Below are 16,087 nucleotides of genomic sequence, written 5' to 3' on the forward strand. Positions count from 1 at the left end.
CAGGAATTACTCCTGGCGGTGCTTGGGGGACCATATGGGATGCCGGGGATCGAACCCGGGTTGGCCGAGTGCAAGGAAAACGCCCTACCCGCTGTGCTATCACTCCGGCCCCCAAGGATATAATTTTCTTTTTAGTAGGGGCCACACCCAGCAATATTCAGGCAATACAGTCTCAGCAGCCACCAGGTCTATCCCCAGCAGAGGTCATGGGATCATGCAGTGCAGAGGATTAACTAGGGTCTTAATTACATTATGCATGTGCTCCACCTCCTCCCTTATTTGTCTTTTGAAAAACTCAGCCAGCTAGGAGGACAGATTAAGTGGTAGGGCACATGTGAAGCCCTAAATTCAATCTCTGGTAACACATGACCTCTCAGCACTTCCAGGTCTGGCCCCACACTAACAACTACAGAAGTCTTTATCTCCTAGAGAGGCATACTAAACATATTTGTCTGACATAATAATGCTGTATGAGATTTACTTCAAAAAGAAATTTATGGGTCAGAGTGAGAGTAGAGGGAGTGGTTAAGTCCTTATACTTGGCCATGCAGTGCCAAGGATCAAACTCAGAGCTCTGCACATGTGTTCTATCATGTTCTATCACTTGAGCAGTCTCTCTGGCCTGTTTTTTGCTTGTTTTAATTTTACTGGGATTACCTTTCTAAAGCAGTCTTTTTATACCATTTTTCTCAAGATTAGGAAGCTTTGAGATTCTACCATTTTGAAGTAGGTGTTCATTTATTTTAACTATGGTGTAAGATTCTACTGTTTGGATATACCAATATTAATCAACTTTTTCATTCAGGGGCATTTGTACTGTTTCTTATTTAATTTACAAGAAATATGTAGAAGGCATTCTCTTGGGTATATCCTAGGAGTACAACTGTTGTTACAAGGTGTGCAAATGCTCCATGTTATCAGGGCAATGGGCAGCTATATTTAAAAATTGTTATAACCACTTACATTTAAAGAAATCTAAACTTATCCTAACGATCCCTTCCAAAATTTGATTTTATTATCAGATTTCATAATATTCCCACCAAAATGGAAGCATTTGATTTACACTTTTATGGTAATAAAAGGTTTTTTTAGGCACTTTTTTTTGAGTGAAATGCCTGTTCAATTTTTTTCCAGCCCATTTTTCTATTGAGTTGTTCATCACTGACTTACTGCTTTATTTGGGTTACTTTTAATATCCTGAAGTTAATTCTCTGTAAATGTAATATGTGTTATACAAATCTTCTCCTAGTTTTAAATTTTATCTTTTAATTTGAAAATGTCTTTTTCTAGACCAGAAAGACAGTAGGGGGGTAAGGTACATTCCTTACATACAGCTGACCTGATCCCCATTCTCCCCATCTCTCCCCACCAAGTCCCCAGGAGTGATCCCTGAGTGCAGAGCCAGGAGTTAAGTCCCAAAAACCACTAGGTCTGGCCAGATGAAAATCATCTAATCATGAAGTTATCGCTCCATAACCACTGTCCATATAGATAATGTAACAAAGCACTGTGATCCACCAGAAACATACAATGCAACCATTTATCCCCTCAGTTCTTTTTTTTTTTTTTTTTTTTTTGCTTTTTGGGTCATACCCAGCTATACTCAGGAACTACTCCTGGCGGTGCTTGGGGGACCATATGGGATGCCGGGGATCGAACCCGGGTCGGCCGCGTGCAAGGCAAACACCCTACCCGCTGTGCTATCGCTCCGGCCCCTATCCCCTCAGTTCTTAAAAGAAAAATAAGCGATTTATCTAATACGAAGCAGAAGCAGTAAAAATAATGCTGTCTACTAACAATGCTTTAACTTTCCTCCCATTGCTAAGAGTCAAATATAGAATGCCTAAAAAATTTGCATGACTCTCTAGACGTCGTGTCCACATATTAGAGTCCTGGTCAGAGAGGTGGCTAAAGAAGAAAAAGTAGCTCATTCATTCTTCAGAGATGGACTAGATTAAGATAGGAGTCTCTGAGTGGACCTTGGTAGCCATTCATTAAAAAATTGAACTGAATACCATAGGAATAATAAGAGGGGAAAATAGAAAGGGAAGTCATTCCATTCTAGGTTCCTATAATCGTCTCACCCTACTTCCTCCCACACTGAAGTTTCTAACATACTGAAGCAAACTGCAAACCTATCTCAAACTCCTTATCTACTTTTTTTTCAGCTGAGAAGAAACTAACTCCTGCAAAAACAGCCTAGAGGACAAGTAGCCTGGAAGAGACATAATCCAAGAGATCAATTTACTTCCTACCTCCTATCTTTTTTGGGAAAGACCATGGAAAGACTCAACCATTCTGGGTAGTGACTTTAGGGATTCTCCAAATCACAAAAAATGTCCTAAGTCTCTTCCTGCAGGAGGTGACAATACATTTTCCTCGCCATGAGTTCCTAATACCAATATAGTCAGTCAGGTTCATACCCTAATTTATATCTCTTTTTATTCAACAAAGAGGAGTTCAACATTCAAATGACTGGGAAAGAATTGTTAAAAGACTATACTGAAAAAGGAGGAGGAATGTAGGGCCTAAGACAGAAAGAATAATACTGTCTTCTTTTATTCTAATATCCTGTTTACTTCTCTTGACATAGCTGTGGATAAGCTGCCCCGTTCCTACACACATAACAAAACCTAAAAGAGAATCATAGGACAAAGAATGCCTTACCAAAGCAGCTCAGCGCTCTCACTTGCTAAGGGCAAGCTGAGCTCATGTGTTGGCACAAAAAGGAACAAAGAGTTTTTTCACAGACTTCTGGTGACACAAAATGGGACAGCAACAAATGAAATCTAATTTGGGGGGTAGTGAATATATTATACTCTCTATTCTTTTGAAGAATGTTCTCTCTCTATATATATATCTATCTCTATCTCTCTCTCTCCCCCCCCTCTCTCTCCTCTCCTTCTCTTCTCTCTCTTAATTGAAGGCTAAAAAGCTTTCAGTTAGAAAGGATGCAGCTACTGCAGGCCAATTAAAAAAGCTAAGCTGCGGCTTCAAAATTCCTCGATGTCCTTAAGAGTTGGATTATTTTTTAGGCTCCTTGTACTCTTCAAAACTCTAACTTCATCCAGAGCTGAGTGGAAATATGGTCTCTAGTTTGCCCTGGAATCACTCTCGCCTTCCAAACAAGGTGTTGTACTGAGTAAACAAGCAAATTACCGGTCAACGAGACCTTCTAACTCCAGAGGCCATTCAGTGGTCTATGCCTAGAAACTGCTCCCAAATGGGAAGCTTGGTATCTTGAAATAAATGAACACATTATCATCTAGACCACCTGTGAGACTGTCCCTTTTATAAATCAAGTTAGCCCCCACCACACTACACAAGTGATGCCTCTCATACAGGCCCAGGTGAATCCCCCAGCCCTGACTCAGAGTCAGCCATTGATTAAGTGCATTGAATTGGGCATGAATCCCACATTACTTTTTTTAATTCATTCAGAATGTTATTTTTTTTTTAAAGCACCATGAGCTACAGTTAGAAAGCTTTCATGTTTGAGTTTCAGTCATAAAGTGATTGAACACCAATCCCTCCACCAGTGTACATTTTCCACCACCAATGTCCCCAGTATCCCTCCCCCCTCACCCCTTCCCCTGCCTCTATGGCAGACAATTTTCCTCTTACTCTCTCTCTACTTAAGCTGTAACAAATCTTACTTCTAACAAGATACCCAGAATGCCTACCAAACGCTGAAAATTATTCTCTGATAAATTTAAGAAAATTCTTACTTTATTCTTTATATTTTGTATATTCTTAGAAAATATACATATATGTATATAGTTCATGAGATATTCCAAAATTTTCTTACAGAAATAATCTCCATGCATTTTAAAGATATTTCAGCTCTTAACAAAATCAGTTCTTTTCTCCCTAGTCTAAATTTTCTCATAGACAAGAATTGAATGTCAAAGTAGGTAAAGGGATTTACCTCATAACCTTTCAGTATCTGTACTGCAAACTACAATGCCCAAGAGAGGGGGAGGAGAGGAAGAGAGAGAGAGAGAGAGAGAGAGAGAGGAGGGGGAAAGAGAGAAGAAAAGCGCCCACCGTAAAGGCATAAAGGCCAGCTGGGGATGGGGTGGGGGGTTATGGGAGGGAAACTGGAGACACTGGTGATGGGAAATGTACACTGGTGGAGGGATGGGTGTTGGAACACTGTAAGACTGAAGCCTAATCATGAACAGCTTTGTAAGGGTCTATTTCACAGCTCAAAAAAACAATTTTCCCATGGGGACTACACAAACTCTGATATTCCAGAGTCATCTGCTATAAATCAAGGTAAAAAAATACTTCACTATATAACTGCCACAAATATGTGACCTTCAAAGAACATCTAAATGAAGAGGAACTCTGAAATCCAAGATAAGCTTATGAAGTAACACAAGTATTCTAAAATTTCTTTGTCATTATTCCTTCCGAGGTACACAATAGAAAAGATCCATAGCAAAAGTGGATGTTCCCATACCTCGTTAAGAGTGAACCTCTAGGGGTATTTTTAATAATATATGGTTTTTTAAATAATATATGGTGTTATTAAAATAAAAAATTATGGGCTGGAGCAATAGCACAGCGGGTAGGGCGTTTGCCTTGCACGCGGCCGACCCAGGTTCTATTACCAGCATCCCATATGGTCCTTTGAGTACTGCCAGGAGTGACTCCTGAGTGCAGAGCCAGAAGTAACCCCTGTGCAGAGCCAGGTGTGACCCAAAAAGCAAAATAAATAAATAAATAAATAAATAGTTGTTTGGGTTTTTTTTGGGGGGTGCCACACCCATGGGTGTTCAGGTCTTGCTTCTAGCTCTGCATTCAGTGACCATGATCACTGCTGGTGTTCTCTGAGGGCTATATAAAAGGTGTCAGGGATTGAACCAGAATCGGCCATGTGTAAGACAAGTGCCTTACCCACTGTACTATCGCTACAGTCCCTAAAAATTTTTTAATTGCAGGGATCCCAACAGTCTCTTCATATACTTACATACATAAGTCACACAAAGATTGATACTGAGAAAATCCTACAGAGAAGAGAATTTTCCCTAAGCACACATCAAGTTGATGCCAAAGACAAAAATAAAACTGACAAATCTAGTTTCTTGTTTAGTGACCTATTTATTGGATATGCAGGGAGCACACCTGCTTTGGCTTTCTACCTTCAACCACTTTTTGTTGTCATTCTCACTTTGTCTTTACAAAATTATAATTAGGCTTACTAGGAAGAGGTGTCAATATGACAGATATTTAAAGCAAATGAGAGAAAGCTCTTCAATCTTTATAGCTACTCTTTATGTATATAAATAACTACACATAAAAACCCAAAACTCCAACTCACTGGTTTGATCACATTTGATCCTTCTTCCTTACTCCTTACCCACCCCAAATAGCAGAGAGCTCTACAGAATCAAAGGAGAAAAGGAATGAATATAGAAGCTAAAAAGAAAAGCATAATTGTTTGGGGGCTGGAGTGATAGCACAGCGGGTAGGGCGTTTGCCTTGCACGCGGCCGACCCGGATTCAAATCCCAGCATCCCATATGGTCCCCTGAGCACCGCCAGGGGTGATTCCTGAGTGCATGAACCAGGAGTGACCCCTGTGCATTGCTATAGACGAGATGTAGCCACCATAGAAAGAATGCTACTACCCTCTCATTTGGCCAGGTTTGGCCCACCACAGCTTGCCATGCACTTGATCAAGTGCCAGGGAGATAGCACTGTAGCACTGTCATCCCGTTGTTTATCAACTTGCTCCAGTAATATCTCCACTGTGAGACTTCTTGTTACTGTTTTTGGCATATTGAATATGCCAGGGGTAGCTTACCAGGCTCTGCTGTATGGGCGGGATACTCTAGGTAGCTTGCCGGGCTCTGAGAGGGATGGAGGAATCAAACCTGGGTTGGTCGTGTGCAAGGCAAATGCCCTACCCGCTGTGCTATCGCTCCAGGCCAGGGAGATAGAGACTCATAATAATCTATGTGAGTTTCCATACTGTGTGGACAACCCCAGACCATCAGGCTGTATCTGAAGCCCATTTGATTTGTACAGCATGGGAGAAGGTTCCTTCCACTCAAATGTTTGGGGAGCAGTAGATCTCAGGCTGAGAAAAGATTATGCTCTTCACAGGAAAAAAAGTCAGTCCTGACCTCCGCCAGGTTTCCCAAGTTTATTTCCTAATGCACAGAAACTTCAGAGAAGGCAAACAGTGAAACAAAGGAATTTTATTAAAAAGAAGCAAGAAAAGGGGCTGGAGAGATAGTTCAGCAGGTAGGGCACTTGCAATGCACGTGGCCAACCCAGGCTAAGTCCCCAGCATCCCATTTCGTTCCTACGCCTGCCAGGAGTAATCCTTGAGCACAGAGCTAAGAATAGCCCTAAGCACCACTGGGTATGGCCCCAAAACAAAACAAAACCAAAAATGTGAGGAAAAAGAAATACGTCCAAAAGAAAATAGACTTCTCCAAAGAGAAGACAGAGTCAAGGAAGACATTATGATTCTGATACCAAAAGAGAGAAAAGGAGTTAAGATGCATTTTAACTATTACAGATGTGATCTAATTATCAGGCATATTTATCAAGTATGCTTCCCCAAAAAAAGCACAAGGGTGTGAGTGTTGCTCAGATCTAATTTCAAGAATGCGCTCTCTTCTTTGAATACCTTACTCAGTTACATTAAAAAATCTCCACCAAAAATTTTTTTGATGGAGGGAGAAAAGAATTCTGGTGGTACCAGCTAATGTAAAGTCTCTTCTCAAGTCTTTCTAACAAGTAAGAAATTCAGAGTAGGAAAGTTCTTCCCATAGCTAGTTTCATAAGCTAGAGACAAAATAAAAAATGTCGTAAGACAGGAAAATCTAAAAGGAGTGATCCTTGAGTACAGAGCCAGAAGTAAACCCTGAGCACCAGCAAGTGCAAGCAAAAAAAAAAAAAATTAAAGTATGTAATTTTTAAAATAAGTATAAAATTTTTAAATAAACATAAAACTTAGAAAAATATACATTAAGAAAGCAATTTATAAGAATGTAAACACAGAGATTACAATGTACAACAATCAGATAGTAGGACAAATGTTTCTGGGATGATACAAAAATTGATTTTAAGAGGCATGAGAGAAAGTACGGGAGTTAGTGCACTTGCTTTACAGGTGGCCAACCCCAGTTTTAATCCCTGGCATCACATGATCCCCAAGCACTACTAGGAGTGACCTCGAGCATGGAGCTGGAAGGAGATCCTGAGCACCATTGAATATAGCCCAAAATTGAGTTTCATATTTATTACTTTTATTTTTTTGTGGAAACTTGATCTATGTTATACAAAATAAAAGAAACTAAACTTGGTTTCACTATGAATGAAGCTGATGCCAGTCCTCTCTATTCCCAATCCTGGACTGAACCAAAGGTACCAGTCTCCAACTCCACATTTCCCTCACCTCTTGAGGAAGCTCCAGCTTGGACCGGTCATCCAGGCCATTAGAATGTAAGCCCATCAGGTATGGAACAGGAGCATCTAAGAAATGTAGGAGAGAAGCTGGGAGAATAGGGACATAAACATGCTGCCACTGGAAAGGAAACATGAGAGCTGTAATTGTCTCTGCCACGGTCATCAGTCTCTGGTAATCTGTAAAATACAAAACAAACAGGAAAAAAATCTGTTAAAAACAAGTGACTAGTTTCCTAAACAATCCAGAGACACACAAACGAATCTGGGACCCAAGTAACTTGGGGCAGCGATTTCTTCAGACCCTAATTATTAAAATCTTAGAATTCCTAGAGCATGTGACCGCTCTTGAGGCTGCACAACATTATATCTGTAACAAGCAATACAAAACACATTGTCTAGCGTTGCATTTGGGGCAGGTATGAGGGGTGGTAGGACTGGTCTTGTAATATCAAAGGTAACTAAAGTAGAGAAAGAATATTTTGCAAATTGTCTGCCATACAGGCAGGGGGAAGTGTGGGATGGAGGAGGGGTGGGGATTTTGGTGATGGAAAAGGTACACTGGTAAAGGGATGGGTGTTTGATGACTGTATGATCGAAGTTCAAACATGAAATTTTTGTTACTATACCTCAGAGTGAATTAATTAAAAAAAAAGAAAGAAAGAAAAGAAAGATGGGAGACAGACTTGACTAGTGAAGAAATTCAACTGTTGAATGATTGGTAGTTCTTTAGGTTGATCTTGAAGGCTAGAGGTCACATAGTCTTCATGTAGTTGTATAACACATAATGCAAATGTATTTTGTCTTATCAATGTCTGTATCACTGTCATCCCATTGTTCATCAAGTTGCTCGAGCAACTGGCCAGTAACGTCTCCATTTGTCCCTGTCATGTTCTAGTGTAGCTTGATGGTGTATTGGGGGCTCTTTCGGGATCAGAGGAATGAGGACCACCGTCATTACTGTTTTTGGCATATCAAGTATGCCATGGGTAGCTTGCCGAGCTCTGCCACACATTTTGTCTTATAATTTCATATACTCATCATCATCATATCATCATCATCATATCATCATAATTTCATATACTACATTTGCAAATTAATAGAGATAATGAAGCTGTATCTGAGTAGAAAATTGATCTGTTTTGATTTACATGCTGTCCATGCTGAATGGAACCCTAAAGTCAGAGTTCCTCAATCAGGGACTATGTAGCTTCCAGGATATTCCAAGGAATATTCTAAGGGATATTCCAGAATATTCCAAGAGAGCCACAGATGAAAAAAATATCATGCAAATGGAGGGCTGGGGGGCCATGGCACGAGATGAAAGAATCAAGTGGTAATATAGTTGGGGGCACAAGAAAGAAGTATGGCCGGAATGGGTCCGTGGCTGGAAAATTCAATTTTCGTAACTCAAAACTCTTGTTCTAGCTCAGACATTTTACCTTGGAATGAAACTGTTGTGCTTTTCTTCAGAGTGTAATCCCTTTTGTTTGTTTTAGTTTTTGTCTTGGGACACACCTGGCAGTGTTCAGGCCTTACTCTTGGCTTTGCACACAGAAATCATTCCTGGCAAGCTCAGGGAACCTTATGAGATGCCAGGGAACAAATCTGGGTTAGCTGCATGCTAAGTGCCCTATCTGCTATACTACTGCTCCAGCCCACAACCCTTTTCATTTTTAAAATGACGAGCTGTGGAGAACAAAGGCTTAAATCAGACTGAAGAGAAGAGCTGTACAAGTGGTTTATGGGACCTTGAAAATCCTGAAAAGCTTGGTAAGTTACTTGGAAAGCTATTTCTCAGTGGAGGGCCTATACCCACTTTATCTCTGCTACTTCTACCAGAAAAATTCCCTTGAGATAAACCCATTTTAGAGACTTCTGCCCCATGAGTTGCTTTTGACAAGTAAAAGTTTAGCCCAGTCAGACTGCCATAGATAGACAAATATCTGTAAATGTTTGCCCTTGTTCTTCTGAGGATTGTTGGTCTAAAGCAATAAATATGGAATGTGCTGGAGAGTCAAGTCTTTCGGTCCATGAGGCTATTAGTCCCCTAACCTCCTACTTTTCTCTCATTTCTGTCTTTTCTTAATCCTCATGATCAGATCTGTTCACCCAGGGCCAATCCCCAACAATAACAAGGGTGAGAGAGAGAGAGTACAGAGAATAAGATGCTTGCCTTGTATACAGCTGATCCTGGCTCCATCCCCATCACTACATAAGGTCCCTCAACACTGTCAGGAGTGTTCCCTGAGCACAGAGCCAGGATTAAGCCCTGAGAACTACCAGGTGTGGCAAAAAACTAAATAAATTTAACAAGCTATTATTCACAAACAGTATGATAGCTTTAGAAATTTACAAAGCAATAATGTATTTTTAAAACATGTAATACAGCTCAGGTATAGCACCTTGTAAGCATCAGGTCGTGAGTCTGGGTTCCATCCTGCTATCATCCTGCATCACTGAATGCAATCTCCAGTGCTGCAACCAAAATAATGTGAGCACTACAACTAACTGTGCACAAGACTGAACACAATGCAATGAAGTGTGCCCATATTCATCAGTGCCTAGGGACTACTCCTACCTCAGTGCTCAGAGGACCATACCGATGGTGGGGATTAAACCTGAGGTAATGCATTCAATGAATGCACTCCCTTCCTTTGAAGCACCAGTAATTTTATTTTATTTTATTATTTTATTTTTTAAATATTATTATATCTGTGGAATGGTTAATTTCAAATCAAATTTTACTGAGGTCAATATGGTCTTATATACTGTTTGAACAAAGGTTCAAAGCTCAGGTTCTCCCATAAACATATGTCTTTGCTTTCTTGCTTTCCCACTTAGAAGAAACCCATGTTTTCTCTTAAATACATATTCTTCTCAGAAAAAAAAAGAAAAAGAAATACATATTCTTCTCTTTTTCTCCCCTCAAGTTTAAGTAAATTTTGTTCAATAAAAACTATTCTGTGGGGCATGAGCAGGTAGGGTGCTTGCTTTGCACGCAACCGACCTAGATTCAATACGAGGCATCTCATATGGTCCCTGCGTGCAGAGCCAGCAGTAACCCCTGAGCATTGCATAGTGTGGCCAGGAAATTAAAAACAAGTATCTCCCTTCATTAAAAAAATAAAGAAATAATAAAAGGTTTTGTACACTAAAAACTTACCCCATCATTATACAAATCATAGCTTATAATAAGGGAGTTATTATAAATAATAACAACAATGGAAAAAAACTATTCCAGAAAATTAGTTAGAAAGTAAGAATCAAGTATAAGCTGCTCAGTATCAGTAAGTAGAAGTTCAGCCAAACATCCTTCCTTCATGGCTTAATAGTAAGTTACTAATAAACTAAAGTTTTGAAACTTGACTATCTAACCTTGCTCCTGGTTAAGCATAATCTTATCAAGAAAAAAAAAAATGCTAACCAGAGGAAAACAACTTGATTGCTCAACAGAAAATACCTCATACACTTCTTTGGGGAAATGAAGTCACTTTGACAGATAATTGAACAACCAGTTGGTAAAACTGAGCTCAGTGATTTAATCAACAAGTGAAAAGACTAGATTAATTAGGCGAAGCATACTCCCATACTCTCCCTCCCCCACAATGTTCCCATCCCCCACAGCTACACCATGCATTCATCACCATGTTCCAGAAAGCTCAGAGGGGGTAGAGCAGGAACAGGACATATGAATCAGGCATGCCAAACAGGAAGCCAACGACCAAATTGCCTCTAGTTCTGAACACAGAACCTTCTGCTAATGAGAACTACAGAAATTGTCAGTGGGAACCGGAAGGGACACAAGCAAAGAAAAGTCAACATTCAGATAATCCTGTCAGAGAAAGAGACATAGAGACCAGATGTGAATGCATATCAAACTGGACCCGAAGCTAGCAGAGAGGTCAAACCCCTTTTAACAACCAGCATCCAGAGGCCAGCAATAGCACAGCAGGTAAGGCCTTGCACATGGCCAATGGGGTACATCCCAGGCACCCCATATGCTCCCCAGAGCCCCACCAGAAGTGAACATGAGGGCAGAGCTAAGAGTAAACCCTAAGCATCACCAGGATTCAGAGGGGGAGAGGGTGGAGGACACAAAACAGCAGGTAGGGTCAGAGAGATAGCTCAATAAGCTGAAGTAGGGGCTGGAGCGATAGCACAGCGGGTAGGGCGTTTGCCTTGCACGCGGCCGACCCGGGTTCAATTCCCAGCATCCCATATGGTCCCCTGAGCACGCCAGGGGTAATTCCTGAATGAAGAGCCAGGAGTAACCCCAGTGCATCGCCAGGTGTGACCCAAAAACCAAAAAAAAAAAAAAAAAAAGCTGAAGTATATGCTTTCATTGCAGAAGGCTCTGAGTTTGAGCCACAGCATCACATGGTTCCCTAAGCACTACCAGGAGTAACCTCTGAACACCAAGCTGGAAGTAACCCAAGAACCACTTGTGACCAAAAAAACAAAACAAGCAAGAGTGTGATGTTGGAGCTGGAGAGTTAGTACAGCAGGTAAGGTGCTTGCTTTGCACACGCCCAACCTGGTTTCCCCTTCCAAATTAAATCCACTACAAAAACACTTCCCAAATTACAAAAATAAAATAAAAACCATTTTGTCAGGGGCTGGAGCAACAGCACAGCAGGCAGGGTGTTTGCCTTGCACGAGGCCGACCTGGATTCGATTCCCAGCATCCCATATGGTCCTCTGAGCACCACCAGGAGTAATTCCTGCGTGCATGAGCCAGGAGTAACCCCTGTGCATCATCAGGTGTGACCCAGAAAAAAAAAAAATTCTGTCAAGGATTAAATCAGAACAACTATAGATATAAATTAAATTGGAAACATCTGGGGGCTGGAGCAATAGTACAGCGGGTAGGGCGTTTGTCCTGCACTCGGCCAACCTGGGTTCGAATCCCAGCATCCCATATGGTCCCCTGAGCACCGCCAGGAGTAATTCCTGAGTGTAGAACCAGGAGTAACCCCTGTGCATTACCGGGTGTGACCCAAAAAGCAAAAAAAGTAAATAAATTAGAAACATCTGTATCATGTATCATAAAAAGTTGATTTAGTACTGGAGATACACTACAGTAGATAGATCCCTTCCCTTGCACCAGGCCAACTGGATTCAATCCCAGCACCCTTGATGGTCCCTTGAGTCCCACTAGGCATGATCCCTGAGTCCAGACCCAAGAGTAAGCCCTGCACACTTACCAGGTGGGGTAAAAAAAATGGATTACTTTGGGGGCTGGAGAGATAGCACAGCGGGTAGGGCGTTTGCCTTGCACGCGGCCGACCCGGGTTCAAATCCCAGCATCCCATATGGTCCCCTGAGCACGGCCAGGGGTAGTTCCTGAGTGCAGAGCCAGGAGTAACCCCTGTGCATCGCCAGGTGTGACCCAAAAAGCAAATAAATAAATAAATAAATAAATAAAGTCGTCAATAATATTTAAAAAAAAAAAAATGGATTACTAAAAAAAAATTTTTTTTTAATTAAATAAATGGATTACTAGCTAAGGAAAGGATAAAGCAATATACCTTAGAAGGGATCTCACCCTTCAGTGGATCTCCTAGTAATCTAAAGTGCTAAACCCTCAGAGGAGACTTTGTCCTTGAGTTAATCTCCTAGAAGAACTTCCCCTGAAGGAGGGGCTTTACATCTGTTTCTTGTTATGATAATGTTCAACCCCACCTGTGTACCCCCACCCTTCATGATTTCTATATAGCTACTCTATGAGAGAAAAGGTGGAGGGGGGAGGGGAGGTTGGAAGAAAATAACTTCGCCGTGGAGGAAATAACTACGCTATGAGTTATAACTACGCTATGAGAAGTAGGAGAGAGAAGTAGGAGAGAAGGAGCTGGAAGAAACAACTATGCTGCAGGAGAATGAAGCTATAAGAATGAGGAGAAAAATAAACGGTCCAGGACTGCCAAGCAGTGTAGGACCCTGTTCCTCCTTAATTCTCTGTCCCCTCATTCACCTGTTGCCGTCTGCTGGCCTGGGGAGTCTGTTCTCAGCCACTAAACACATGCTTTTTGAATTTACAGGCTGGAGTACAGGGGGTTTGCCTTGTACACGGCTGATCCGAATTCAATCCCCAGCATCTCATAAAGTCGGTCCCCCCAAGCACTGTCAACAATAATTCCTGAGTGCAGAGCCAGGAGTAATCCCTGAGTATTGTTGGATGTGACCCAAAAAGCAATAAAACATGTAACATATAGATAGACAGATATATCACTCCTAAAGAAAATAAAGGGAAGCTCATAAAAAGCTAAATTACAAATTAACCTTGCATATTCATTTTGGTAAAAACTATAGGAATATTTCTCATATACTTTTTTAGGAAACAATTTTAATTTCTATGATCTGTTATCGCCAAGATAGATTAATAAAAGAGGATGAAAAGCAATGATCCCTATATTCCCATTTGTGCTGATTTAAAAGAAACCAGAACCGGGTTGGAGCAATAGTACAGCAGGTAGGTCAATTGCCTTGTATATGGCCAACCTGGGTTCAATCCCCAGAGCCGCACTAGAAGTGATCACTGAGAGCAAAACTAGGAGGAAACCCTGAGCAGCACTGGGTTTCCAAATTAAAAAAAAAAAGAAAAGAAAAAGCAGCTAGGGCCAGAGGGGTAGCTCAACAGGATAAAAGTTCTTAGCATTACTGAGTGTAAACACCCAAAAAATAAAATATAAACATACAGGTAGGGTGCTTGCCTTGCATATGGCCAACCTGGATTGGATCCCTAGCACTCCACATGGTTCCCAAGCACCATAAGGAAAGATTCCTTAGCACAGAGTCAGGAGTAAGTCCTGGCTTGAGGGGAAAAGATGGTGTTGAAGGGACAGTGTATAGGGTTTACTGGGGGTCTGTGCTCAGGAGACCATGTAGTACCCAGGATTGAACCTTGGTTGCCTCAAGCAAGGTAACTGCTTTACCGGCTATATTATTTTTCTCACTACCTCGCCACCCCACAAATTACATCTTCTCCATAGACTGTACTGCCACCCAACATAATATTCATTTTTACTTAATCAGCTCTTTCACGACCTACGTGACACAATAGTTTGACCCACTGTATCTGATATGAAAAGAGAGAAGGCTCTCTGCAGAGAAGGAACACTGGTAAGCATTGACTTACGTTGTGAGTATAGCAGAATTTGAAATTCCAGAAGGGCACAGGTAAAAAGCTGAAACACATTTTCCACCCCAAGCAATTCAAAGACTTCTTTGACAGGAAAGTCGAATAGGGGAAGCTCATTAGTACTTGGTCTCTGGCAGATTACTGGCCCATAGACCCCAGAAAATTTCAAGGATCGGCCAGGAGGTGGGAGTGGCACCTCATACAGTACATTGTATATGTAGCTCTCAAGAGGCAGTGGAGGCGGCTGAGGTGAAGTGACTGCCTGGTGAAGTTGTTCCAGCACACTCCGACATGCTTTCATGAAGGACATGGGCGTGATGAGACAGATACACTTAGACACGTAGAGTGTGTCCCGGCTAATGTCGTAGGAGTTGAAACGCTGAAGCTTGGTCCCAGGAGTGCCTTCACCATCCTCCATGCCACAGCTGTCTCTGCCATCAGCAGAAGCATGTAGAACATCATATTCAGCATTATGCATGTGGTAGAGGGTCTGCATTGCACTGCAAATCTGCTTGCTAGTCACTTCTTCAAAAAATGTGAGGGCAAACCCAAATGTCCGAGAGCCATCCTCCCTTGTGATGATAAAGGCATGGAACTGGGGGTCCCTAGCATCGGCTTGGGTCTTGAATGCCAGCCCTTTGGGCATGCATAACTGCAAAAGACAAAAAAAAAAAACAAAAAAACAAATGCTAAGAATACTCACTACAGATCATTTTTCAGAATGCTTTTATTTTTATTGTATAGCACCCACTCTGCTATTTGAGATAACAAAATCAACATAGAAAAATACCTACCTTTAAAATCTCCCATTCTAATGCAAATAAACAAAATTACATAAGTAAATAAAATTATATTTCAGGTACCAGGATTGTACAGAGTATATGTTAAATGCTAGATTAATACAGATCAGACTAAGCAGGGAAAATGAAAAAAGGTTTCATAAACAAGTTGATGCTAAAACACATCAGGTAAACAAAGGCCGTAAGTTTATTTTGGATTCTAGAAGAAAATACACAAAGAAGATAAAAAAAAAATCTTAGCAAATTTAGACTGGTGAGTAAGCATGAGACGTATTACGAGATGGTATTATAATTACATCTAGAAGTCAATTAGATGCAATTTTGTACCAAAAATAACAAAATTTACTAGCTCACACTATTCCTTTATCAATAAAATCTTCATTTTTCATATCAAATAGAGTATTCATTTCACATAAAATGAGAATAAGATACACTTTTTTTCACTATAACTCACATGAATTGTAACTTGAGTAGTGACTTGAATTGTCACTACTTGACAATTCAAATTGCTTTGAATCAGTTTCCACTCCCTAGTTTTACATTTTACATAAACTTAGCTATATAATTTTTGGTTTGTTTTGTTTATGGGTGGGGGGGTTTGAGGCCACACTGGCAGTGCCCAGGGGTTACATTACTCCTGGCTCTGCCCTCAGAAACTGCTCCTAGTAGTGCGGGGGGAGACCATATGGGATGCTGGGGATCAAACCCAGGTAGACCACATG

At 41.0% G+C, this 16,087-nt stretch overlaps 1 protein-coding gene across 5 annotated transcripts in view; it reads right to left on the minus strand.

The window, feature by feature from the left end:
* DENND5A (DENN domain containing 5A) overlaps window positions 1-16,087 on the minus strand; it is a 105,713-nt gene that overhangs the window by 46,408 nt on the left and 43,218 nt on the right. For all 5 annotated transcript variants that reach the window (XM_055141910.1, XM_055141909.1, XM_055141908.1 and 2 more), the window contains 2 exons: window positions 14,563-15,217; window positions 7,417-7,604 (listed from right to left, as the gene is read on the minus strand). In XM_055141910.1, coding sequence (XP_054997885.1) covers window positions 7,417-7,604; window positions 14,563-15,217 — 843 coding nt within the window. The remainder of the gene's footprint in view (window positions 1-7,416; window positions 7,605-14,562; window positions 15,218-16,087) is intronic.

This window comes from Sorex araneus, chromosome 6, assembly GCF_027595985.1.
Source record: "Sorex araneus isolate mSorAra2 chromosome 6, mSorAra2.pri, whole genome shotgun sequence".
NCBI classification, from domain to species: domain Eukaryota; kingdom Metazoa; phylum Chordata; class Mammalia; order Eulipotyphla; family Soricidae; genus Sorex; species Sorex araneus.